Source organism: Eptesicus fuscus, chromosome 8 (genome assembly GCF_027574615.1).
Source record: "Eptesicus fuscus isolate TK198812 chromosome 8, DD_ASM_mEF_20220401, whole genome shotgun sequence".
In the NCBI taxonomy this organism is placed as follows: Eukaryota; Metazoa; Chordata; class Mammalia; order Chiroptera; family Vespertilionidae; genus Eptesicus; species Eptesicus fuscus.
Genome location: NC_072480.1, coordinates 97,411,175 through 97,435,689, shown reverse-complemented (window position 1 = coordinate 97,435,689; position 24,515 = coordinate 97,411,175). Strand labels below are relative to the sequence as shown.

General features: G+C 60.3%; 1 protein-coding gene across 1 annotated transcript in view; it reads right to left on the bottom strand.

Moving 5' to 3' along the window:
- Positions 1-2,173: 2,173 nt before the first annotated feature.
- Positions 2,174-24,515, bottom strand: part of DCTD (dCMP deaminase) — a 34,918-nt gene continuing 12,576 nt past the window's right edge. Inside the window, exons 4-7 of the mRNA XM_054720338.1 lie at positions 9,225-9,341; positions 7,751-7,847; positions 2,909-3,812; positions 2,174-2,548 (exon numbers count right to left, since the gene is read on the bottom strand). Coding sequence (XP_054576313.1) covers positions 3,734-3,812; positions 7,751-7,847; positions 9,225-9,341 — 293 coding nt within the window. The 3' untranslated portion in view covers positions 2,174-2,548; positions 2,909-3,733. The remainder of the gene's footprint in view (positions 2,549-2,908; positions 3,813-7,750; positions 7,848-9,224; positions 9,342-24,515) is intronic.

Genomic DNA, 24,515 nt, shown 5'->3' with positions numbered 1-24,515 from the left:
ATCAAAGGGCGATCGGGTTCCTAACCTTTAAATGGGAGTGTGACGCCGATGTATCGAGCAGCTCTGCGTGAGATACGGGGCCAACAGTGGTGGGAGGGGGGCAGGTGGGAGCAGAGATACACACACGTGCTCGGTTCACCGTCCCGGGAGAGCAGGGAGAGGTCCCTGACAGAAGGTCAGTGGAATGCCTCCGTAATGGCTGGAGACGCAGAAGAGATGGCATCACCCACGCATGATTTATGGCCACGGAGGCTGCTGCTGACGGGCGCTGCGGAGGATGTCAGAGAGAAGATCACCTTGAACGGAGGACGGCGTGGGGGAACTAGAGGAAGCGGGATCCCCGCTCAGTCTTCAAAGAGGCACTGAAACCTGCGGGTGAGCAAAGGAAGCATTGTAACAGCCTCTTAGAAGGGCTGGGTTTGTTTCCTGGTGTGTGTTTTTTTAAAGGAACCCTCTGGGACGCTGGGTGATGGTGTAGGCAGGGAGGCAGGGCAGGGGGATGATGGTAGAGGAACATTGGATGTTCAAAAGGCACTGGCAGCCAAAAGGGGGAGATAATCCAAGAGCCCATCAACATGAGCAGACTAACCTAAGGTGGTCGACAGCCTTCAGAAAGGGGGAGGTCCTGACGACATGGACAAGTTCTACATACGGCCAGACCTTGACGACACGATGCTGGTGAAATGAGCCCGTCACAGAGGAAGTTCTGTAGGGTTCCACTTCCGTGAGGTACCTAGCGCCGTCAAACTCACACACAGAGATGCAGAACGGGGGTGGCCGGGGGCTGGGGGAGAGGGAGTGGGGAGTTAGGGCTCAGGGCACAGGGCTTCCGTTTTGTGAAGGAAAAGAGGTCTGGAGATGGGTGGTGGCGATGGTTGAAGGACAGAGTGCATGTATTTAACACCACACTTAGAAATGGTTCAAGCTAAGATGTGATGTGTATTTTACCACATTATAAACATACTAGAGGCCCGGTGCACGACATTCATGCACTTGGGGGGGGGGGTGTCCCTCAGCCTGGCCTGAGCCCTTTTGCAGTCCAGGAGCCCTCTGGGAATGTCTGACTGATGGCTTAGGCGAGGGGGCGGGGGAGGGGAGAGAGAACAGGCCTAAGCCAGCAGTGGGACATCCTTAGTGCTGCTGTGGAGGTGGGAGAGGCTCCCGCCACCGCCACTGCACTCGCCAGCCGTGAGCCCTGCTCAGGGCTTCTGGCTGAGCGGTGCTCCCCCTGTGGGAGCGCACTGACCACCAGGGAGCAGCTCCTGCATTGAGCGTCTGCCCCCTGGTGGTCAGGGCGTGTCATAGCGACCGGTCGTTCTGCCATTCGGTCGATTTGCATATTGGGGTTTTATTATATAGGATACATTTAAAAACAGAGAGCGAGCGAGTGAGAGAGAATAGCAGGAGGAAAGCAGAGACACAGACTGGGGTTCAAGAGGGAGCTCAGAGCTCCAGAGGAGAGGTGGCAGTGGGGTGCCAAAAATAAGGGTGACCCTGTGTCGGGCCCCAGGCCTGTGAGTCCCATGGCTCCACTCGTAATTCCACGACTGAGCGGTAAGCAGTGCACACAGCCCCTCCTCCAATTCTTTTAACTTAACGAAGACTTCTTAAACCTTTCTAAAAAATCTCTGCTTGGAAATGAGTAACAGCTGGGCACCTGCAGACACTCACTCCTGAGCCCTGCCTCCCCCACGGCCACACTCGGATGTGGACACTAAGGGCAGACAACTCGGTCCCCGAGAGAGTGACTGCGGGTGGAGGCCGCTGGCAGAGGCTGGCAGAGTGGGCTGTGTCTGGGGCTCCTGGACCCAGTTTCCACGTTGAGGAGGGGATGACTTTACCCCGCACCACCGAGCGCTTCTCAGGACGCCCGCTGGGCTGCTGCAAGGCCGCTCAGTTCTGACTCAGCTCCCTGAGAGCAGGGGCCCGGGAGGGGGCGTCAGAGAACCTCCCTCACGGCTTCCGTCTGGTCCACGAAGCAGCGCTGCCGCCCGCCAGCCCCGGGCAGCACGCGGCGTCCTGCCTCAGACTGTCCCCCGAGCATTAAAACACATGTAATGTGCTTCGCAGACAATGCAGGGACGACGGGAACGGAGAACCAGGCACATAATTACAAGATAAAAATGAACATCCTTCGCTGGGGTAGGTTTTAATAAGATTTTAATAACGTTGGTAAGGAGCCAAATTACAAAATGCTCCGGAATACGGAGTACAAAACCTCAGAGACAAAATAAAAACTCATAAAAATATAAGAGCCCTTTAAAGCTAGTCATCACCTTTAGGGTAAAGAAACCACTTTCTCACAGAGGGGCTGACTGAGCACGTTCAGTAAAAACTGAGTGGGATTAGAGACAGGTGTCCAGACAGCCACACCCCCACCCTCACAGCGACAGGAAGGTGCGATCAGTGTCCGAGGAGGAAGGCCCGGAGCCGGGGGCGCAGATGAGGCCCCGCCACCAGATCTGGCGAAAACCGCCTGGAGGCACCTGGATCGCCGCACATCTCACTTACAGGTTAGGAATCACTTACTCCGAGGCTGTGGAGTGGCCTTGGGAATGACCTAGGAAGTGGCCTTGGGAATGACCTTGGGAATAACCTTGGGAGACGCCTTGGGAATGACCTAGGGAGTGGCCTTGGGAATGACCTTGGGAACAACCTTGGGAGACGCCTTGGGAATAACCTTGGGAATGACCTAGGGAGTGGCCTTGGGAATGACCTTGGGAGAGGCCTTGGGAATGACCTTGGGAGAGGCCTTGGGAATGACCTTGGGAGAGGCCTTGGGAGTGGCCTTGGAAATAACCTTGGGAGAGGCCTTGGGAGTAGCCTTGGGAATGACCTTGGGAGTGGCCTTGGGAATGACCTTGGGAATGACCTTGGGAGTAGCCTTGGGAATGACCTTGGGAATGACCTTGGGAGTGGCCTTGGGAATGACCCGTGATGGCCGCCCCTCCACACAGTCCCCGCCCCCGCAGCAGGATGTGGTCTTGGGGGCGACAAGATGAGCTGTCTGCTCGGGAACAACGATGTAATATGTGACCAACAAACAACAAATGAGACATAAAAACACAGGAGTCAGAAAAAACAACAAAACCACCGGAGTCCCCACCCCCAGAGGGACAGGAGGCCACTCCCCGGGGGGAGCAGGACAGCAACGCGGAGAAAGGGTCCAGAACTCAGCTCCGCCACCACCATGACGACAGCGGCCGTCCTCTCCGGGTGTCTGGGGGTGGGGGACCCCGGACTCCCAAGCACACAGCTCAATGCCGCTGCCACGCGGGCCCTCCGTGTGTTCCCACGGGCACTACCCGCTCTGCTTCATGTGGGCCAGATGTTCCCATCAGCGTGCCGGCTCTGCCGCAGGACACGATGGCCATCATTTGCCCGCCTAGCACATGCCGCCGCGTGCAGCAGCGGTGACGTGCGGTGGGTGACGGCGCGCGTGGGGACGCTCTCCTGCACCCCAGCAAACCAGCACGCAAAGGGGCAGGCACCCCGCGCCAGCCCCTCGAGACGGGCCGGGCAAGGGCCCCGTTATCTTAACCCTAAAGCAACAGCTTAATCGGACGCAGATTCCGGGCGGCGGGAGGGAGTCGGGGAGGTGAGGCTCTGCGTGCTTTAGATGTGCGTCTCGGAGAGCCCCCCGGACGGGAAGGCTGCGTGTAACTCCAGGTGAAAGGCGCCCCGGCTCCTGGAGGAGGGGGTCCCCACTCCCGGCCGTGCAATGGGATGGGACTCACGGAAGCTTCTGGCTGGGCCTGCTGTTGATGGAATCAAAGTCAATGACGATCTTGCTGCACTTGGGTGTGAATTTCCTAAATGGAAGAAACAAAATATGTAACGAAAGAGATAAACCAAAGAACTGGTGTACTTACAGGCATAACCCACGGACACGGGCAACAGGGTGGTGAAGACTGGGGGCGGGGGGGGGTGGGTAGGGGCTAGGAGGAGGGGTGTAAAGTGGGGGGAATGGAAGGTATCTGTAATACTATCAACAATAAAAAATATATTTTAAAAAAAAATATAATATAAAATATATATTATATATGTATATATAAAATGGCATTATCCAGTGAGTAGTTAAAGTTATCTGTTAGGTCTGGCTTAACCCACACATTTTCTGGGGAGGAAAATTTTCTGGGGACGCACTTTCTCCTATAGGAGCCAATTTCAGGGCCCCGTGCAGACAGGAACGCGGCCCATAAGACTCAGACCCAGGCGATGCTGGGGGCGTGGCTGCAGGCTCCTCAGCTGGCTGAGCACATGAATTATTGGGGGGCAAAGGACCCCTACCAGACTTATCTCATGTTCTAGGAAATTTCTAGAGCCAACGTGAAATCACTCGAACACAAAGAAAGAGTCCATTTTCTTTTGCCTCTTACACACAGAGCCAGAAAACAGCTAAGTTTAGCGAGGAGTCTTTTAAACACGTGTTCTAAAAAATGCAGACGTGAAATACACCCACTATCATTTCTTTACTCCTTGACGTACCTCCTGTAACAGTTAAAAAGAAAATATTTGGGGACGACACATATTCTTTTAAAAATCAATAAAGAGTCAATGTCTAATGATTAGTACGTGAAAAAAAAAGTGTGGATTTAGTGTCTCAAAAAGCGTAACAGATTCACGGCCTACAACCTGAATCCCTAATGACGAACGCGAGGGGCCAGGCGTGTCACCGATTCCAAGAACCCCACTTGCTGGCCGGAAGTACCGCAAAGAGCCTGCTTCAGAAGCTCAAGCCTCAGAACAGGTGTCCGCCATGAAGCGAAGGCGCTGGAACGCACCTGCAGGTCAAACCTGCCCCCACGCTCTGCCTGGCAGAGGCAATCATAAACGTCTAAGCGGCTTCCAGTCCAGAGGGTTCCTGGTGCCTCTCCCCCGCAGCGTACTGTCACCCTGAATGTTCTGTGCCGGAGTCACCCTCGCAAGATGTACAAAGGCTTAATGTTCTATTGTCAAACTGGTGAGTTTTTAACAGTTTCTCGCTAGGAGAGCCATCAGCCCAAGCCCTGGAAAGCTCCTGACATTAAAGCGAGACCAACCCGGCCGCCGTGGCCCAGGGGCTGAGCGCGGACCGCTGAGCCAGGAGGTCACGGTTCGGTTCCCGGTCAGGGCACGAGCGTGGTTGTGGGCTCAGCCCCCCGTGTGGGGCGTGCAGGAGGCAGTGGATCAATGATTCTCTCTCGTCCTTGATGTTTCTCTCTCTTTCTCCCTGTCCCTCCCTCTCTGAAATCAGTAAAAATATATTTTTTTAAAGCACAATTATTAGCCAGATCAGCTTCAACTACTTCTGTCCCTGCTCTTAACGACCCGCCCCTAAAACACACGGAGAGGCTCAGCCCGCCGCCCTGGGAAAGAGGCGCCGGAGGTGGAGGGGAGTCGGGCATCACAGGCAGAAACGAAACACGGGTCCAGGCCACCCCGTTTCTCCATCAGGCCTCAGGCCTCCCCCGTTTCTCCATCAGGCCTCAGGCCTCCCCATTTCTCCATCAGGCCTCAGGCCTCCCCCGTTTCTCCATCAGGCCTCAGACCTCCCCGTTTCTCCATCAGGCCTCAGACCACCCCGTTTCTCCATCAGGCCTCAGGCCTCCCCGTTTCTCCATCAGGCCTCAGGCCACCCCGTTTCTCCATCAGACCTCGGACCTCCCCGTTTCTCCATCAGGCCTCAGACCTCCCCGTTTCTCCATCAGGCCTCGGGCCTCCCCGTTTCTCCATCAGGCCTCAGGCCTCCCCGTTTCTCCATCAGGCCTCAGGCCTCCCCGTTTCTCCATCAGGCCTCGGGCCTCCCCGTTTCTCCATCAGGCCTCAGACCTCCCCGTTTCTCCATCAGGCCTCAGGCCTCCCCGTTTCTCCATCAGGCCTCAGGCCTCCCCGTTTCTCCATCAGGCCTCAGGCCTCCCCGTTTCTCCATCAGACCTCAGACCTCCCCGTTTCTCCATCAGGCCTCAGGCCACCCCGTTTCTCCATCAGGCCTCAGGCCTCCCCGTTTCTCCATCAGGCCTCAGGCCTCCCCGTTTCTCCATCAGGCCTCAGGCCACCCCGTTTCTCCATCAGGCCTCGGGCCTCCCCGTTTCTCCATCAGGCCTCAGGCCTCCCCGTTTCTCCATCAGGCCTCGGGCCTCCCCGTTTCTCCATCAGGCCTCGGGCCACCCCGTTTCTCCATCAGGCCTCGGGCCTCCCCGTTTCTCCATCAGGCCTCAGGCCTCCCCGTTTCTCCATCAGGCCTCAGACCACCCCGTTTCTCCATCAGGCCTCAGGCCTCCCCGTTTCTCCATCAGGCCTCAGACCTCCCCGTTTCTCCATTAGGCCTCAGACCTCCCCGTTTCTCCATCAGACCTCAGACCACCCTGTTTCTCCATCAGACATCGGACCACCCCATTTCTCCATCAGGCCTCAGGCCTCCCCGTTTCTCCATCAGGCCTCAGGCCACCCCGTTTCTCCATCAGGCCTCACACCTCCCCGTTTCTCCATCAGGCCTCACACCTCCCCGTTTCTCCATCAGGCCTCACACCACCCCGTTTCTCCATCAGGCCTCAGGCCTCCCCGTTTCTCCATCAGGCCTCAGGTCTCCCCGTTTCTCCATCAGGCCTCAGGCCTCCCCATTTCTCCATCAGGCCTCAGACCGCCCCGTTTCTCCATCAGGCCTCAGGCCTCCCCGTTTCTCCATCAGGCCTCAGACCTCCCCGTTTCTCCATCAGGCCTCAGACCACCCCGTTTCTCCATCAGGCCCCAGGCCACCCCGTTTCTCCATCAGGTCTCAGACCACCCCGTTTCTCCATCAGGCCTCAGGCCTCCCCGTTTCTCCATCAGGCCTCAGGCCTCCCCGTTTCTCCATCAGGCCTCAGACCTCCCCGTTTCTCCATCAGGCCTCAGGCCTCCCCGTTTCTCCATCAGGCCTCAGGCCTCCCCGTTTCTCCATCAGGCCACCCCGTTTCTCCATCAGGCCTCGGGCCTCCCCGTTTCTCCATCAGGCCTCAGACCACCCCGTTTCTCCATCAGGCCTCAGACCGCCCCGTTTCTCCATCAGGCCTCAGACCTCCCCCGTTTCTCCATCAGGCCTCAGGCCTCCCCGTTTCTCCATCAGGTCTCAGGCCTCCCCGTTTCTCCATCAGGCCTCAGGCCTCCCCGTTTCTCCATCAGGCCTCAGGCCTCCCCGTTTCTCCATCAGGCCTCAGGCCTCCCCGTTTCTCCATCAGGCCTCAGGCCTCCCCGTTTCTCCATCAGGCCTCAGGTCTCCCCGTTTCTCCATCAGGCCTCAGGCCTCCCCGTTTCTCCATCAGGCCTCAGACCTCCCCGTTTCTCCATCAGACCTCAGACCTCCCCGTTTCTCCATCAGACATCGGACCACCCCATTTCTCCATCAGGCCTCAGGCCTCCCCGTTTCTCCATCAGGACTCAGGCCTCCCCGTTTCTCCATCAGACCTCAGACCTCCCCCGTTTCTCCATCAGGCCTCAGACCTCCCCATTTCTCCATCAGACCTTGGACCTCCCTGTTTCTCCATCAGACCTCAGGCCTCCCCGTTTCTCCATCAGGCCTCAGGCCTCCCCGTTTCTCCATCAGGCCTCAGGCCTCCCCGTTTCTCCATCAGGCCTCAGGCCTCCCCCATTTCTCCATCAGGCCTCAGGCCACCCCGTTTCTCCATCAGACCTCGGGCCTCCCCGTTTCTCCATCAGGCCTCAGGCCTCCCCGTTTCTCCATCAGGCCTCAGGCCACCCCGTTTCTCCATCAGGCCTCGGGCCCTCCACTCACCTGAAGGCGACCCCAGCCATATCAAACATGAGCCTGGCGGCGGTGGTCTCCTCGCTATCGTGGTACTTATCAGACATGAAGATCACTTCTTTGATACCTTAAAAGGCAACAAGGCAAGAAGCCCCGTTAGTACAAGCACAGTGACGCCGCCACGGACGGCAGCGCTGCCCCGGAGCCTCGTGGGTGCCCAGCAGTGCATCTTCTGTAAGAAAAGCACGCATCCACCTAATGGCGGGGTCTGCGACGAACCGCCTCTTCCGAGGGCGCGTCCACACCGCCCAGTGGCTGCAACCAGGAGCCCGCTCCGGTCCAGCAGCGGACAGGACAGGCGGCGTGGAATCTGCCCTCCAGCCTTTATGGATTTTTTTTTTTTTTTAACAAATGCAAAGTGAAAACATGTCAAGTCCTCAAGCCTCGATCCGATTAAACAAATTTCCAAATTTCCTTTACTGCGGGCAATCAGACATTCTTTCCTCACGAGGCAATTACTATTGAACTCGAGAGGCCCATGGCGGGAGGGGAGCGTGCTGGCAAAATCGGAGAGACCAGCGCCTTCCCTGGACGGCTCTGCAGACCCACACGGAGCAGACCGGGGGCTTCTCCCATCTCCCCAGCGGCGCTGACCTTAGGCGGGGGCCTGGCCGGCACTCCCCACACCGGCTCCCAGGGACAGCCGGGGGCTGGCCTCCCAGGGCACGCGGCTCTGCCCACGCCTGCACCGCCTCGTGCTTGTGTCCCCCAAGGACCTCCCAGCGCCCGCGGGGGAGCCACAGAGACCCCGGCTCTGACGCCGGCAGACCCCCTCTGCTCACGGACCCACGGGCTCGTGACAAACAGCCCCTCCAAGCTGCACATCTGGCCCACACGGTGAGCCTTTAAATCTCACTCGGAGAGTTTTATGGAGACAGAGTGTGGCTGAACCTTCGATGTGACAATGTGAAAAAGGTGAACTGTTCAGAACACAATGCTGTCGCTTTGGGGTAAGAAAAACTTAACACGGTACCACTGGAGTCTTACGACATGAAAACGCAGAGATATGGTTAGGTCCTCAAATATCTACCCTACATCGGCTACACATTAAAATTTCACATACAGCCTCCCAGCTGACCTTGTATCTGACAGAAACTCATTTCTCGCCACCGCCACCCCTCCCCCAGCCACCCTCCCCTCCCCTGTAATCTATGCACGATATGCCGGAGGACAGAAAACTGACAGTAACGATATGCGAAGCCCGCGCTGCTTTTCGGCAGCTTGCAGTTTAAGAAGTTGCAAACGAAATTAGGAACACGTTAAGAATCACAGAGGATGCAATTAGTCGCAGAATACCTGGCACCGTTCAGAAACAAAACACGGGCAGCATCCTGCGAAGTCGATCGTGCAATTAACTTAGATCTAAACAGCAGCGATGTCGGATCAAACCCATCGGCGAGGGGCGGCGAGGGGCGGGCGTGACCGAGGGGCCGCCCGCGCCTACCTGCCTGGATGATGAGCTTCGCGCACTCGTTACACGGGAACAAGGCCACGTAGATGGTGCAGCCCTTCACGTCGGCCGAGTTCTTGTTCATGATGGCGTTCAGCTCGGCGTGGCACACTGCGGGGGGAGCGAGAAGAAAGAGAAACGCTGAGATTGGGGCTCAGGAAGAATGCACGCAGAGGGCTGAAGCGTTCCGTTCCGTTCCGCCCTCTGAAATAACATATAACGGACTCGATTTAAAAAAAGGAATAATTAGAAACCGGAAGTGCTGAGAACGCCAATGAGGGCCCGACGGCTTGGCGACTGAGCAGCCCAGGCTCTGGGAGCACCTAGAGCCGCCAGGAGGGGCCGGGGTCGGGCACCTCCCCCACCCCACGTGCAGCCACAGGCCCTGGGGCGTGGAACGGCCCACACAAAATGGCTCATTGGTGCGCTGACATGCACACGCAGGGATGTGCTTTCTCTGTGGCCAGAGAGGGCAGGAGCAATGGAAAGAGCAAGAGAATCAAGACGTGGAGCTGAGCATTCCTGACCCGCGGGATGTGCACGGCCTCATGGTTCACGGCCCACACGCACACCCTTGTGGGTGCCCAGTAGTTCGTCTTTCATAAGAAAAACATGCATCCACTCAATGGCAATGAAAAGTCAAGTTTATTTTTCTTTGTTTTTTTATTGATTTCAGAGAGGAAGGGGGGGAGAGAGAGAGAGAAACATCAATGATAGAGAATCATTGATCAGCTGCCTCCTGCAGGCCCCACACTGGGGATCGAGCCCACAACCCGGGCATGTGCTCTGACCGGAAATCGAACTGTGACCTCCTGATGCATACATAGGTCAACGCTCAACCACTGGGCCACGCCGGTCGTGCGAAAAGTCAAGTTCTTGCTACACTGGCTCATTCCGCCTAAGATCCCTACACGGGGATCCAAGGTCATCCCCAGACTTGCCAGAATTCCAGGATGAAGGGAGCTCCCTCCTCTCCCCTCCTGCACCTGCCAAAGCCCATGCACCTTCCCAGGGCCTTGGGCTGGGGGTTCGCACCACGTAATCCACGGGGCGTTCCCCTCAAGGCAGGAGTTGTGCTCACCACTCCGATCTAGTTCGGAATCTCCTGCCTGCTCTGAGTGGTGGCTATATGCTATCTTTTATTCTTTATCCTCACCTAAGGATATTTTTTCCATTGATCTTTAGAGAGAGAGTGGAAGGGAGGGAGGGAGAGAAAAACATCGATGTGAGAGACACATTGACTTGTTGCCTGACCGAGGCCATAAATCGAACCTACAACCCAGGCACGTGCCCTTGACCGGAAATCGAACCCGAGATCCTTCGGTCTGAAGGCTGACACTATAATCTGAGCCAAACCGACCAGGGCACTGTATGCTCTCTTAATTGCTATTTCCTTTTCTGGGTGCGTTGTCTAAGACTACATTATATCTCCCTGAGGCAGTGGTTCACCAATGTCTGCAGGCTGGAATCCTCGGATGTTCCAAAACACGGCTGTCGGGGTCCCACACCCGGAACCCGACACGGCCTGGGTGTGGGCTGGGCTTGGAAAGCTCTAAGCGGTTCCCCCACGTGTTCCTAACGTGCAGATGCGTTTAGGCAACACTGCCTCACAGAACCCTCTGGCATCCCCAAGGTGACTTAACAACACACGCTACACATGCAAGTGCTAAAATCAATGTTTGTTGAACGAATTAATGACTATCTGGCCCTGGTCCAACTCACACAAATCTCCTGGAATTATATACACGGGGCCTCCGAGGGCCTCCTCGCCCTCCCCCACCACCACCAGCCTACGCACGTCTTCCTCCAGGCGTGCCGAGGCCGCCTCTCGGCCCGGGTGCACTGGGGCCGTGACGTCCTCCCTCGGTCAACGAGCCTTTACTGAGGGCCTCCTCGGGCCCACCTTCCCCCCGGGCCTCCGGGTCTCGGGTGGGGTGGCCACTGCGCGTGTCCGGCAGCGGCTCCGCGGTGCTGCGGGCAGGAAGCTGACCAGGGCCCTCGCAGGAAACGCTGCGAGCGCTCCTTTTAGTCCACGAAGGCCACCATTTAGGAGGTCTCAGGCGTGTGTGGGAACCAACAGTCTCAGGCATTGTAAGAAAACCTCAAGGAAAAGAAAAGCTGCACTTAATCAGATGGCAGCCCACCAGAGAACCCCTGCGGGCCAGAGGGGCCTGAGCCAGCCCCCTGAGCCCCCCAGTCCATACACCCCCCGGGGAGGGGAGGACAGGAAGGAGGAGAGGCGGGCTCCAGGCTCAGGGCCCAGGACGGCGCCGGCCTCACAGAATTCCCCTTGCACCCACGTCCTTCCTATGACCAAGATGTCCCCAAGCCCGGATTAACCCCGCTCCGTGTTAAAAAACAATTAGATGTAATTATTTCTTCTATTTCCCCCTCGAGGGCAGGACCAGTCTTCTAGGTTTGCTGTGACTCCCCCGGAGTCTAAGGCGACGCCATGAACATAATGGGTGTTAAATATTTTCTGAATGAATAAAGGGGGGGAATGCAGATTCTAGTGATGGATGCCAACGCCGGGAAATACAGTCCTCTTAGATTCAAATATCAAAAACAGGCCTTCCCGCCCAATAAAGGCTTTTCGACGGTGTTGGCGTTACCCTTCAGAGCTACAGAGTTCCTGAATCTGTGAGAAAACCCAGAGCACTGCCCTCTCTTGAATTTCTACATTGTCCCGTGGACGGCAACTGTCTTCCTCAAGTTCGTTTTGGGGCAAAATGCAACGCTGTGCGCCTGGGTGCGTGAAGAAAAGGACCGCAGGAAGCAGCCTTTCTCGGGCAACGTCCAACACGCCTGGGCAGAGGGTGGTTCAGAGAAACGACACGCAGGACCACACACAGACTTCCCCTCTCTCACCCGCAACATCGCAAGATGAAAGCGGTAAGCTTCCTGTCAAAAAACATGAGGTCTGCTGGCGACGAGAGGGCTGCGTGCCAGGCACACGTGGGCTCTCTCAAAGCAACAGTTCACAACCCACGGCCCACAAAGTCAAGCTAGACAATGAGGAAAACAGCCCGGCCGGCGTGGCTCAGTGGTTGAGCATCGACCTATGAACCAGGAGATGAACCAGGAGGTCATAGTTTGATTCCCAGTCAGGGCACATGCCCGGGTTGTGGGCTCCATCCCCAGGGTGGGGCGTGCAGGAGGCAGCCGAGTCCTTCTCATCATTGATCTTTCTCTCTCTCTCTCCCTCCCTCTCCTTTCTTCTCTAAAATCAATAAAAATAAGAAAATTAAACTCGTGGAGTGTCCACGCACACTCGATTTCTCTGGATCATCCGTACCTTTAACTTCAGAAGTGCCACCCACCCCCACGTTCCCGGGGACCCCTGGGCACCCCAAACCCTGTCGGATGAACCCTGGCTCCCAAGCCTGCACCTACAGGGTTGAGGAGAGAAACCCCAACCCAGGGCAACACCTGACACCTCACCTGGCCCCGCCCACCTGGGAACTGGCCGCTGCTGTCTGTCCAGATCCTGGCACGGGCCTCTCAGGTGGACCACCCCACAGCCCCTGTGGCTCTGACCCTCGGCTTCCCCTCCAAACCTGCCCTGCATTCCCCTTCAGAACTGACCCATCGGGAGGCATTACCGGGCCTACCACCTGTATCCCTGATGACGAACCGAGGGGCCGGGCGTGTTCCTGATCCCAGGAACCCCAGGGCCCCAGGCTGCCCGCCCTCCCGGAGGAAACCGGACAGAGTGCCTTGAGACTCATGCAATGCGTTCACGTAGGTCAATCAGAGTGCAGTGCGGGGACGCACTGAGCTGGGCTGGCCAGCATAACTGATCCAGTAACGGGCCACTGCCAAACCGGCTCCAGGCCACAGACGGCCCTCGGCAGGGAGCAGGCCTGGCCTGGGGCGGGCTTGCTCGGAGCCCTGCCGGCCTGGCCTGGCCAAGCATCTCCCCCACCCTCGCATCCTCCACCCGCAACTGAGGCAGCCTCCAGGTGCAAGGCCCCACGTTGCACTTAAAGCGTGTGACCCCCGACCCAGGGGCACCAACGCGCTTTCCGTTTGCAGGAATGGCGCCAGCTCCCAGAAAGTGCCTGTCCACTAACTGAATAAAAGCACCTTAAAAGATGCTAAGTAATCCGGTTTTTAGCTTCTCCCTAATGTGCCCAGCTTCCTTCCTCCGTCTTCCAGAACAGCCCATCTGCTCCGAGACCGGCTCTGACCACAACACAGGAGCCTCCTCTCCCATGGCCAAGGCCAAGCCTCTGACTCGGTAATGCATATAAAGCCTCCACTTGTCTCTGAAACAATGCTTTCCAAATGCAGGTCCTGACACCCGTTTAGTGAGCGACAAACAGCATTTCCTTTTCTTCTTAATGAAGAGAAGTGCTGAGATTAGAACGCACCCACATGGCAAGGTTAGGTACTGCTCCTAACAACTTCCGTGTGTTTTGTATGTGTGTGTGTGTGTGTGTTGCATGTGTGTGTGTGTGGTGTGTGTGTGTGTGTGTGTGTTGTGTGTGTGTTGTGTGGTGTGTGTGTGTGGTGTGTGTGTGGTGTGTGTGTGTTTTGTTGGGGGTTTTTTTTGCAGGAAAACTATGTTTGTCCCCATGTAAAATGTTTCAGAAACACTGCTCTAAGGAAACCCGCTGAGCTCCGTAATATGCTAGTAATGTTTACAGCCAATTGTTCTCTCAAAATGGCCCTAATCTGTAGCGTCTGCCCATTTCTGTGGTGTAAATACTACCACCCAGCCAATTTCAAGCTCCCGACACAGCAGGGAATCGGAAGAGATGCGCACATCAGCTGTGGCGAGCGGGTCCTGGCACCCCTGAATGGCCTGCTCTGGGCCTAAACCCCAAGCCCCCCAGGCTGCAATCTGATCGCCTGCTCCCTGGCCCTCGATTAGTTACTATCCTCCCAGGAGGACCGGGGCCTTTGGGGTCTCCTACTTCCAATGGGTCCTTTTCTCTCTCTCGACTTTCTAGGCACGTCCCCAGGTTCAGTCCTGCTCTTCAATGCGTTCATTCTTAGATTCTCGGAGAGCAGATCGAGTTGTAAAACCCCCAAATCTACATTTCTAACCCCAATGTCCCCTCTTCCCCTCAGGCCTTCTCCCTGGGTGGCCCGAGTCTTCTCCGTCACTTCTCTCACGACAACGACACACACTCCACAGCGACCTGCGAGCAAGAAGGTCGAGCATAAACGTATCGCTTTCTGGTGCTGGCATTCCGATCGCCTTGGGATAGATGCTGCAAGAGCTACGCGTAGATGAGTGCAAGAGCCAGCCCAGGGGAAGGGTTCTCACAGGCATCTTGAGAACGGCATGGTTTTATAGTCATAGGAATAAAGACTCAGGACCCCAACGAGAGAGTGTCTAGGATGTAATTCGTAAGATAGCTAAATTGTCCAAAAAAAAAAAAAAAGGCAAATTTTCCAACTAGTGGTCGGCAAACCACAGCTCGCGAGCCACATGCGGCTCTTTGGCCCCTTGAGTGTGGCTCTTCCACAAAATACCACATGCGGGCGCGCACGTACAGTGCGATGGAAACTTCGTGGCCCATGCGCAGAAGTCGGTTTTCGGCCTGCGCGAGTCTATTTTGAAGAAGTGGCGTTAGGACACTCCAGGGGCCAAAGAGCCGCATGTGGCTGGCGAGCCGCGGTTTGCCGACCACTGACCTAGAACTCCTCATCGATGGCTAGGCAATAAGCAAAAGGACTCCCCGAACACGACAAGTGTATCTGCTAAGCACCAAGCGTCCCGCAAAACCCTCCGATTATCCTCAACGTTGTTGGAAGGGAACAGAGCCAAATGCTGAGCTTATCGGATCAACACTCCAAGTCCTCCCCGGCCAGGGGGCGGGCCTCTGCTCAGGTAATTACGGGACAGTTCCTCTGCTCCGGTCTTGTCCTTCCCCCCTTTCCTATCACCCACGGTCAGAATGCAGCACTGCAGGAACCTCGGACCGCGCAGCAGAGATTGCATAATTAGAAAACTGTTATTCAAATTCCCTCCCACCAGAGCCTGATTAATCCTTACTGTCTCGGGTAGGCGGTTGGCTGCAAGTTTGACAAATTAACAGGATACATTCCATCCTCGGTTCGATTTAGATTTAAGAGATTCGACATTTTATAAATTTGACTTTCATCTCATTGGATATAAGACTCACACGATATCTATTTTAGACAGCAGTATTTCTAAGGTCACTTTAATAGGTTTAATCAAAAAAACACCTGTCTGGCCGGTGTGGCTCCGTGGCTGAGCACTGACCCATGAACCGGGAGGTCATGGTTCGATTCCCAGTCAGGGGCACGTGCCCAGGTTGCGGGCTCAGTCCCCAGTGAGGGCCGTGCGTGCGGGAGGCAGCCGATCCGTGATTCTCTCTCATCACTGATGTTTCCATCTCTCTCCCTCTCCCTTCCTCACGCTCTGAAATCAGTAAAAGCATAGTGTTTAAAACACAGCACCTTCTCTAAAAATACCCAGAAACTTGCATAATGCTGAACAAATGCTAAGTGCTGCACGTAACTGAGCAGGAACCGTGTGGCTGCCCTCGCTGACCGGCAGGTGCGCCCAGCACGGGACGGGAACCGGGGCCTGAGATCTGGAGACGGGAAAACTAAGTTTCTCCTCCAGGTAAAGACACTCTCCGGACTGTTTAAAATCCCCCGCTTTCAGTGGTGTGGCGCTTTAAGAAAGGCCTCCCTCAGCCTGAAGGGCACTCTGCCCAGGCGGAGCGGAGGTGGAGTGGCAGCTTTGTGAGGGTCAGGTGAGAGGGCCCGGCGAGGGGCACCTGGGCCACTTAGCCCGGCCCTGCGCCACCTCTGCCAAGACACGTCCTCTGGGGAAGCGCCCCTGCCCCTGGCCTTGAAGGTCCTCGGGGGCGCGGCCTCCCTCGGTCACGGCACAGACAGTGCGGCTCCCGGACACGACAGAGGCCAGGACCCCGGAGCCCGGAGCGTCTGCTCGCGGCCTTCTGGAAGAAAAAGGTGTGGGGGGGGGGGGCGCCTCACCCCGCAGTTAACAGCGGACATGAAGGGGGTACCCCAGGCCAAGGTCGGCCTGTGCATTTTTAAAAATAACTCGATGCCGGTTTGTGTAAGATATTCCTGTCCCGATGACAAAACCTGTGTCATTCCTGCTTGAAGTACGGGTCTAAGTGTACCCACTTCTAGAGTCACTGAACGCAGGACATCTCCCTCGGGCACGGCACACACACACACACCCCCCCCATCACTGCCCTGGGTGCCTCAGACGCCTGATGGGCACACACGGGGGTGGGGGCAGCGGGGAGGGCATGCACTCGCTCCTCTCAGATCCATTTCGGGAACTTTCGCAGCTTCTGAAGCTAAAATGGAATCTCAAGGACTTATTTCTTAATTATTGAAAGATATCCTGGCAGGGCCTCATACATCACGCCAGCCTCCAGGTACCGATCCTTCCAGACGGTGATTAACGATAGGGTCGCCTCGAAATGTAAGCCCCTCCAACCCCCCCCCCACCTCTAGCACCCTCCCCAGAAGGTCATACAATGTTCGTTATTATGGGGACCCCCAAACCCAAAGCAAACGTTTCTAGAATCTGGCCCCAAACAATCCCGCTCCTCCACCATCTCCCTAATGAAGTGTCCACATCCGTAAGGAAGCAGTGGGGTTCGTTATCAGGGTTTCCAAGGGCCTGGCATACAGGGGGGTAGGGGGACGGGAGAAGCGACCTGGGAACCCACAGGACGGCCCTCCTCCAGGGCCCCCCAAGCAGCCACACGCAGCCCTTCTCGGCTTTTGCTCCCCACTCCTCGCCCCAGAGACACTTCCCCCCCCCCCCCCCCCCCGCTGCCGTCTCCCCTCCTGACAATTTCTTGGTGTGCAAAGCCCATTCACTCCCGTGGCTTCTCAGCCAGAGCCCTGCCCCCCTCACCCCCCGGCCAGAGGAGCCCCCTTGGTGCTGGGCTGCGGCCGGGAGAGGAAAGGGCTCAGAACTGGACACGGCTCCCATACGTGTTCAGTGACAAGACCTCGTCGCGACATCACGGGCCCCAGCACAGCACCCTCAGGGCCGCCGCTGCAGGGGCAGGCAGGTGACAGGTGTCCACGCTCAGACACAGGCACAGCCACAGCACGGAGAGGGGGAGCGCTGGGGAGAGCCGGGACACAGGGGTTCAACGCCCTCTTTGCAGGCGGACGGGGAGCTGGAGCTGCAGGTGATGTTGTTTCTGTGGAAAAATGTGTTTGGATTACACACAGCTTTTCAGAACAACAGGCGGCTAAGCCGCCGCCTGCACGAGGGTTCGAGTCCCAGCCTCGCTCGGCCGCCAGCGGGAATGATCGCCTCCCTCCCCGCCGCCGGTCACGGTGCAGAGCACGCGAGGCAAACGGTGGGGAAAGCTGCCAATGTCAGACCTGGGCCTGTTCCCTGAGGACCCACAGTCCCAGCCCCGCGGCCTCCCTGTGGACAGCGGGGAGGAGCCGGGACAGGGTCTCCCTCGCAGAGGTGGCAGGTGACCGCGCCCGGTGCCACCTGAGCACGCAGGCCACCCCCTGCGTGTGCTCCGAATCGGGCAGCGCGGGTCCTGGCGACACTGCGGGCCGCCCCACCCCATGCACAGCAGCGGCCTTCCCGCAGAGGGTAATGGACCCGCTGCTCTGGCACCGAGGGGCGCGCCATCGGGGGGCGGGAGACGTTCACAGGACAGCGCACGTTGGCAGGTGAAGCTCAACAGGCCACGGCGGTGACACGGAGGACGCTGCCTGCGCTGGAGGACTCTGCGCTGCACTGCACCCCGGTGCCCGCGGGGGGTCTGTCAGAGGAAGGCACTCTGCCAGAGCGGGGCCTGGAGAAGGGGGGGAGCTGCTCCCGGAAGGAGCGGCCGGCCTTCCAGACTCCTCCACGGGCAGCCCGGCTCTGAGGGCGCCACCTGGGGATGGCTGGGCCCCACCACGGCGGGTCCCCATCCCGGCTCCACTCCCAGCCCCTCCACCAGGCAGGTCCGTCCCGTCGGGTCTCCACTCCCGGCCCCTCCACCAGGCAGGTCCCCGTCCTGTCTCCACTCCCGACCCCACCACCAGGCAGGTCCCCGTCCATCTCCACTCCCGACCCCACCACCAGGCAGGTCCCCGTCCATCTCCACTCCCGGCCCCACCACCAGGCAGGTCCCCGTCGCGTCTCCACTCCCGGCCCCACCACCAGGCAGGTCCCCGTCCATCTCCACTCCCGGCCCCTCCACCAGGCAGGTCCCCATCCATCTCCACTCCCGGCCCCACCTCCAGGCAGGTCCTCGTCCGTCTCCACTCCAGGCCCGTCCACCAGGCAGGTCCCCGTCCCGTCTCCACTCCCGGCCCCACCACCAGGCAGGTCCCCGTCGCGTCTCCACTCCCGACCCCACCACCAGGCAGGTCCCCGTCCATCTCCACTCCCGACCCCACCACCAGGCAGGTCCCCGTCCATCTCCACTCCCGGCCCCACCACCAGGCAGGTCCCCGTCGCGTCTCCACTCCCGGCCCCACCACCAGGCAGGTCCCCGTCCATCTCCACTCCCGGCCCCTCCACCAGGCAGGTCCCCATCCATCTCCACTCCCGGCCCCACCTCCAGGCAGGTCCTCGTCCGTCTCCACTCCAGGCCCGTCCACCAGGCAGGTCCCCGTCGCGTCTCCACTCCCGACCCCACCACCAGGCAGGTCCCCGTCCATCTCCACTCCCGGCCCCTCCACCAGGCAGGTCCCCGTCCATCTCCACTCCCGACCCCACCACCAGGCAGGTCCCCGTCCATCTCCACTCCCGGCCCCACCACCAGGCAGGTCCCCGTCGCGTCTCCACTCCCGGCCCCACCACCAGGCAGGTCCCCGTCCATCTCCACTCCCGGCCCCTCCACCAGGCAGGTCCCCATCCATCTCCACTCCCGACCCCACCACCAGGCAGGTCCCCGTCCATCTCCACTCCCGGCCCCACCACCAGGCAGGTCCCCGTCGCGTCTCCACTCCCGGCCCCACCACCAGGCAGGTCCCCGTCGCGTCTCCACTCCCGGCCCCACCACCAGGCAGGTCCCCGTCGCGTCTCCACTCCCGGCCCCTCCACCAGGCAGGTCCCCGTCGCGTCTCCACTCCCGGCCCCACCACCAGGCAGGTCCCCGTCGCGTCTCCACTCCCGGCCCCTCCACCAGGCAGGTCCCCGTCCCATCTCCACTCCCGACCCACCACCAGGCAAGTCCCCATCCCATCTCCACTCCCAGCCCCACCACCAGGCAGGTCCCCGTCCCATCTCCACTCCCGACCCACCACCAGGCAGGTCCCCGTCCCATCTCCACTCCCAGCCCCACCACCAGGCAGGTCCCCATCCCGTCTCCACTCCCGACCCAACACCAGGCAGGTCCCCGTCCTGTCTCCACTCCCGACCCACCTCCAGGCAGGTCCCTGTCCCGTCTCCACTCCCAGCCCCACCACCAGGCAGGTCCCCGTCCCATCTCCACTCCCGGCCCCACCACCAGGCAGGTCCCCATCCCGTCTCCACTCCCGACCCAACACCAGGCAGGTCCCCATCCCGTCTCCACTCCCGGCCCCACCACCACGGCAGGTCCCCGTCCCGTCTCCACTCCCGACCCACCACCAGGCAGGTCCCCGTCTCGTCTCCACTCCCGACCCACCACCAGGCAGGTCCCCGTCCTGTCTCCACTCCCGACCCAACACCAGGCAGGTCCCCGTCCTGTCTCCACTCCCGACCCACCTCCAGGCAGGTCCCTGTCCCGTCTCCACTCCCAGCCCCACCACCAGGCAGGTCCCCATCCCGTCTCCACTCCCGACCCAACACCAGGCAGGTCCCCGTCCTGTCTCCACTCCCGACCCACCTCCAGGCAGGTCCCTGTCCCGTCTCCACTCCCAGCCCCACCACCAGGCAGGTCCCCGTCCCATCTCCACTCCCGGCCCCACCACCAGGCAGGTCCCCGTCTCGTCTCCACTCCCGGCCCCACCTCCAGGCAGGTCCTCGTCCGTCTCCACTCCAGGCCCGTCCACCAGGCAGGTCCCCGTCCCGTCTCCACTCCCGGCCCCACCACCAGGCAGGTCCCCGTCGCGTCTCCACTCCCGGCCCCACCACCAGGCAGGTCCCCGTCCATCTCCACTCCCGGCCCCTCCACCAGGCAGGTCCCCATCCATCTCCACTCCCGGCCCCACCTCCAGGCAGGTCCTCGTCCGTCTCCACTCCAGGCCCGTCCACCAGGCAGGTCCCCGTCCCGTCTCCACTCCCGGCCCCACCACCAGGCAGGTCCCCGTCCTGTCTCCACTCCAGGCCCGTCCACCAGGCAGGTCCCCGTCCATCTCCACTCCCGACCCCACCACCAGGCAGGTCCCCGTCCATCTCCACTCCCGACCCCACCACCAGGCAGGTCCCCGTCCATCTCCACTCCCGACCCCACCACCAGGCAGGTCCCCGTCGCGTCTCCACTCCCGACCCCACCACCAGGCAGGTCCCCGTCCATCTCCACTCCCGGCCCCTCCACCAGGCAGGTCCCCGTCCATCTCCACTCCCGACCCCACCACCAGGCAGGTCCCCGTCCATCTCCACTCCCGGCCCCACCACCAGGCAGGTCCCCGTCCATCTCCACTCCCGACCCCACCACCAGGCAGGTCCCCGTCCATCTCCACTCCCGACCCCACCACCAGGCAGGTCCCCGTCCATCTCCACTCCCGACCCCACCACCAGGCAGGTCCCCGTCGCGTCTCCACTCCCGACCCCACCACCAGGCAGGTCCCCGTCCATCTCCACTCCCGGCCCCACCACCAGGCAGGTCCCCGTCGCGTCTCCACTCCCGGCCCCTCCACCAGGCAGGTCCCCATCCATCTCCACTCCCGACCCCACCACCAGGCAGGTCCCCGTCCATCTCCACTCCCGGCCCCACCACCAGGCAGGTCCCCGTCGCGTCTCCACTCCCGGCCCCACCACCAGGCAGGTCCCCGTCGCGTCTCCACTCCCGGCCCCACCACCAGGCAGGTCCCCGTCGCGTCTCCACTCCCGGCCCCTCCACCAGGCAGGTCCCCGTCGCGTCTCCACTCCCGGCCCCACCACCAGGCAGGTCCCCGTCGCGTCTCCACTCCCGGCCCCTCCACCAGGCAGGTCCCCGTCCCATCTCCACTCCCGACCCACCACCAGGCAGGTCCCCATCCCATCTCCACTCCCAGCCCCACCACCAGGCAGGTCCCTGTCCCATCTCCACTCCCAGCCCCACCACCAGGCAGGTCCCCATCCCGTCTCCACTCCCGACCCAACACCAGGCAGGTCCCCGTCCTGTCTCCACTCCCGACCCACCTCCAGGCAGGTCCCTGTCCCGTCTCCACTCCCAGCCCCACCACCAGGCAGGTCCCCGTCCCATCTCCACTCCCGGCCCCACCACCAGGCAGGTCCCCATCCCGTCTCCACTCCCGACCCAACACCAGGCAGGTCCCCATCCCGTCTCCACTCCCGGCCCCACCACCACGGCAGGTCCCCGTCCCGTCTCCACTCCCGACCCACCACCAGGCAGGTCCCCGTCTCGTCTCCACTCCCGACCCACCACCAGGCAGGTCCCCGTCCCATCTCCACTCCCAGCCCCACCACCAGGCAGGTCCCCATCCCGTCTCCACTCCCGACCCAACACCAGGCAGGTCCCCGTCCTGTCTCCACTCCCGACCCACCTCCAGGCAGGTCCCTGTCCCGTCTCCACTCCCAGCCCCACCACCAGGCAGGTCCCCGTCCCATCTCCACTCCCGGCCCCACCACCAGGCAGGTCCCCGTCTCGTCTCCACTCCCGGCCCCACCTCCAGGCAGGTCCTCGTCCGTCTCCACTCCAGGCCCGTCCACCAGGCAGGTCCCCGTCCCGTCTCCACTCCCGACCCACCACCAGGCAGGTCCCCGTCTCGTCTCCACTCCCGGCCCCACCTCCAGGCAGGTCCTCGTCCGTCTCCACTCCAGGCCCGTCCACCAGGCAGGTCCCCGTCCCGTCTCCACTCCCGGCCCCACCTCCAGGCAGGTCCTCGTCCGTCTCCACTCCAGGCCCGTCCACCAGGCAGGTCCCCGTCCCGTCTCCACTCCCGGCCCCACCACCAGGCAGGTCCCCGTCCCGTCTCCACTCCCGGCCCCACCTCCAGGCAGGTCCTCGTCCGTCTCCACTCCAGGCCCGTCCACCAGGCAGGTCCCCGTCCCGTCTCCACTCCCGGCCCCACCACCAGGCAGGTCCCCGTCCCATCTCCACTCCAGGCCCGTCCACCAGGCAGGTCCCCGTCCCCTCTCCACTCCCGGCCCCACCACCAGGCAGGTCCCCGTCCCGTCTCCACTCCCGGCCCCTCCACCAGGCAGGTCCCCATCCCGTCTCCACTCCCGGCCCACCACCAGGCAGGTCCCCGTCCCGTCTCCACTCCCGGCCCCTCCACCAGGCAGGTCCCCATCCCGTCTCCACTCCCGGCCCACCACCAGGCGGGTCCCCATCCCGTCTCCACTCCCAGCCCCTCCACCAGGCAGGTCCCCCTCCCGTCTCCACTCCCGGCCCCTCCACCAGGCAGGTCCCCGTCCCGTCTCCACTCCCGGCCCCTCCACCAGGCAGGTCCCCGTCCCTCTCCACTCCCGACCCACCTCCAGGCGGGTCCCCATCCCGGCTCCACTCCCAGCCCCTCCACCAGGCAGGTCCCCCTCCCGTCGGGGCTCCTGGAACCCAGCCGTCAGCTTGTGGGAACACGCCGAGTCCTCAGAGCCGCCCACGCTCTGCCTCTCCCTGTGCTGCTTCCCCACTGGCCCCTTGGCCGCCTCCCCACCTGCTGGTTCTGCGACCTTCCACCTTGTGAGGCCTCAGCCTGGGCCTGTGAAGCGGGGAGGAGAGGCCTGTGGAGGACAGACAGACAGACAGACACAGTGCCCCTCGCCTCTCCTGCCCACCCACCTGAGGCCAGGCAGCACAGGCTGCTGGGCTTGCCGGTGGGGAACATACATTCCTCTCTCTCTCCTGCTCGCCCACCCCAGGCCCCTCCTCGCTCCTCTCGCCAGGACGGCTGGCAGCAGCTCCGGGCACCCGGGGAGGCACTCAGCCGTGGTGGCAGTGCCCAGGGCTAGAGACTTCTGACCACAGTGCTTCCATTATGGGTAAAAAGCCCCGGAACCCTAGCTACACTGCTCCCCGAGGTGCCAGGCGCACAACCAGGTCCAAAGGAGGGGGGCGTGGAAATGCCGGGTGTCTTCGGCGATGGGCGGGCGAGCCAGGCCCAGCGCCCTCCCCACTCTCCCTGGAACAGCTTGGATGCCCACATGCCCTGAAGAAACACCACTAGAAGCAACACGAACCAGGCTCGACAGCTCTGTGCTGCAGGTCCCCGGGAGAAGGAAGCCAGGCCCCTCCCTCCTGGTGTTAACAGGCTCACAGGGCCCACGGCCCGAGCAATGGGCGCTGGAGCAGCAGTCAGGCGTGTTCCAATTAATTCCAGTGCCGCAGGCAGCCCAGGCAACTCGCTGGTGCCGTCCAGCAGGCAGAAAGCGGGGCCTCGCTGACTTAACCCGGGATTCGGGGACCAGGTCAGCTCCCGACAGTGCCCTACATTCCCAGGACGTCTCTCCAGCACCCCTGCTCCAGGGCGGGGTACACTCTCTCCTTGCTTCTCCTGTGTCTGAGCCTGCTCACCCTCCTCCCCGCCTCCCACTGACAGCCTCATCCCGCCTTTCCCGGCTTCATCCCGCCCTCCCCAGCAATGCTGAATTGATCACATCCCCACCCGCGACCCCACAGCCTGCGTGTCAGCTGCCCCTGCCCCCACTTGGCATCCCAATTACTAAGCAGTGTGCCATCCCCACTCACATCCTCCAACACCTTCCTCTTTTCCCCCTTTAAAAAAAAAAAAAATATATATATATATATATATATATATATATATATATATATCCTAATAAAAGAGTAATATGTAAATTAACCATCACTCCACTACACCACAAGCCACGCCCACCAGCCAATCAGGATCAAGTATGCAAATTAACCCCAGCCAAGATGGCTGCAGCCATGGAGCGAGCAGGAGGCTTGGGTTTCCCCAGCAATGGAGGAAGCCAAGCTTTCCGCACACCCTGGCGGGCCCAGGCCTCCGCTCAAGGCTACAAAGTTTCAATTATAGAAGTTAAATAAATCCCAACAAAAATGGCGGCAGCCACAGAGCTGGAGATAGCAGGAGGCTTGGGTTGCCCCCAGCAATGGAGGAAGCCAAGCTTTCCGCAGCCCTGGCCTGCCTTGGCCTCCACTCAAGGCTACAAAGTTTCAATTATAGAAGATAAATAAATCCCAACAAAAAATGGCTCCAGCCACGGAGCCAGCAGGAGGCTTG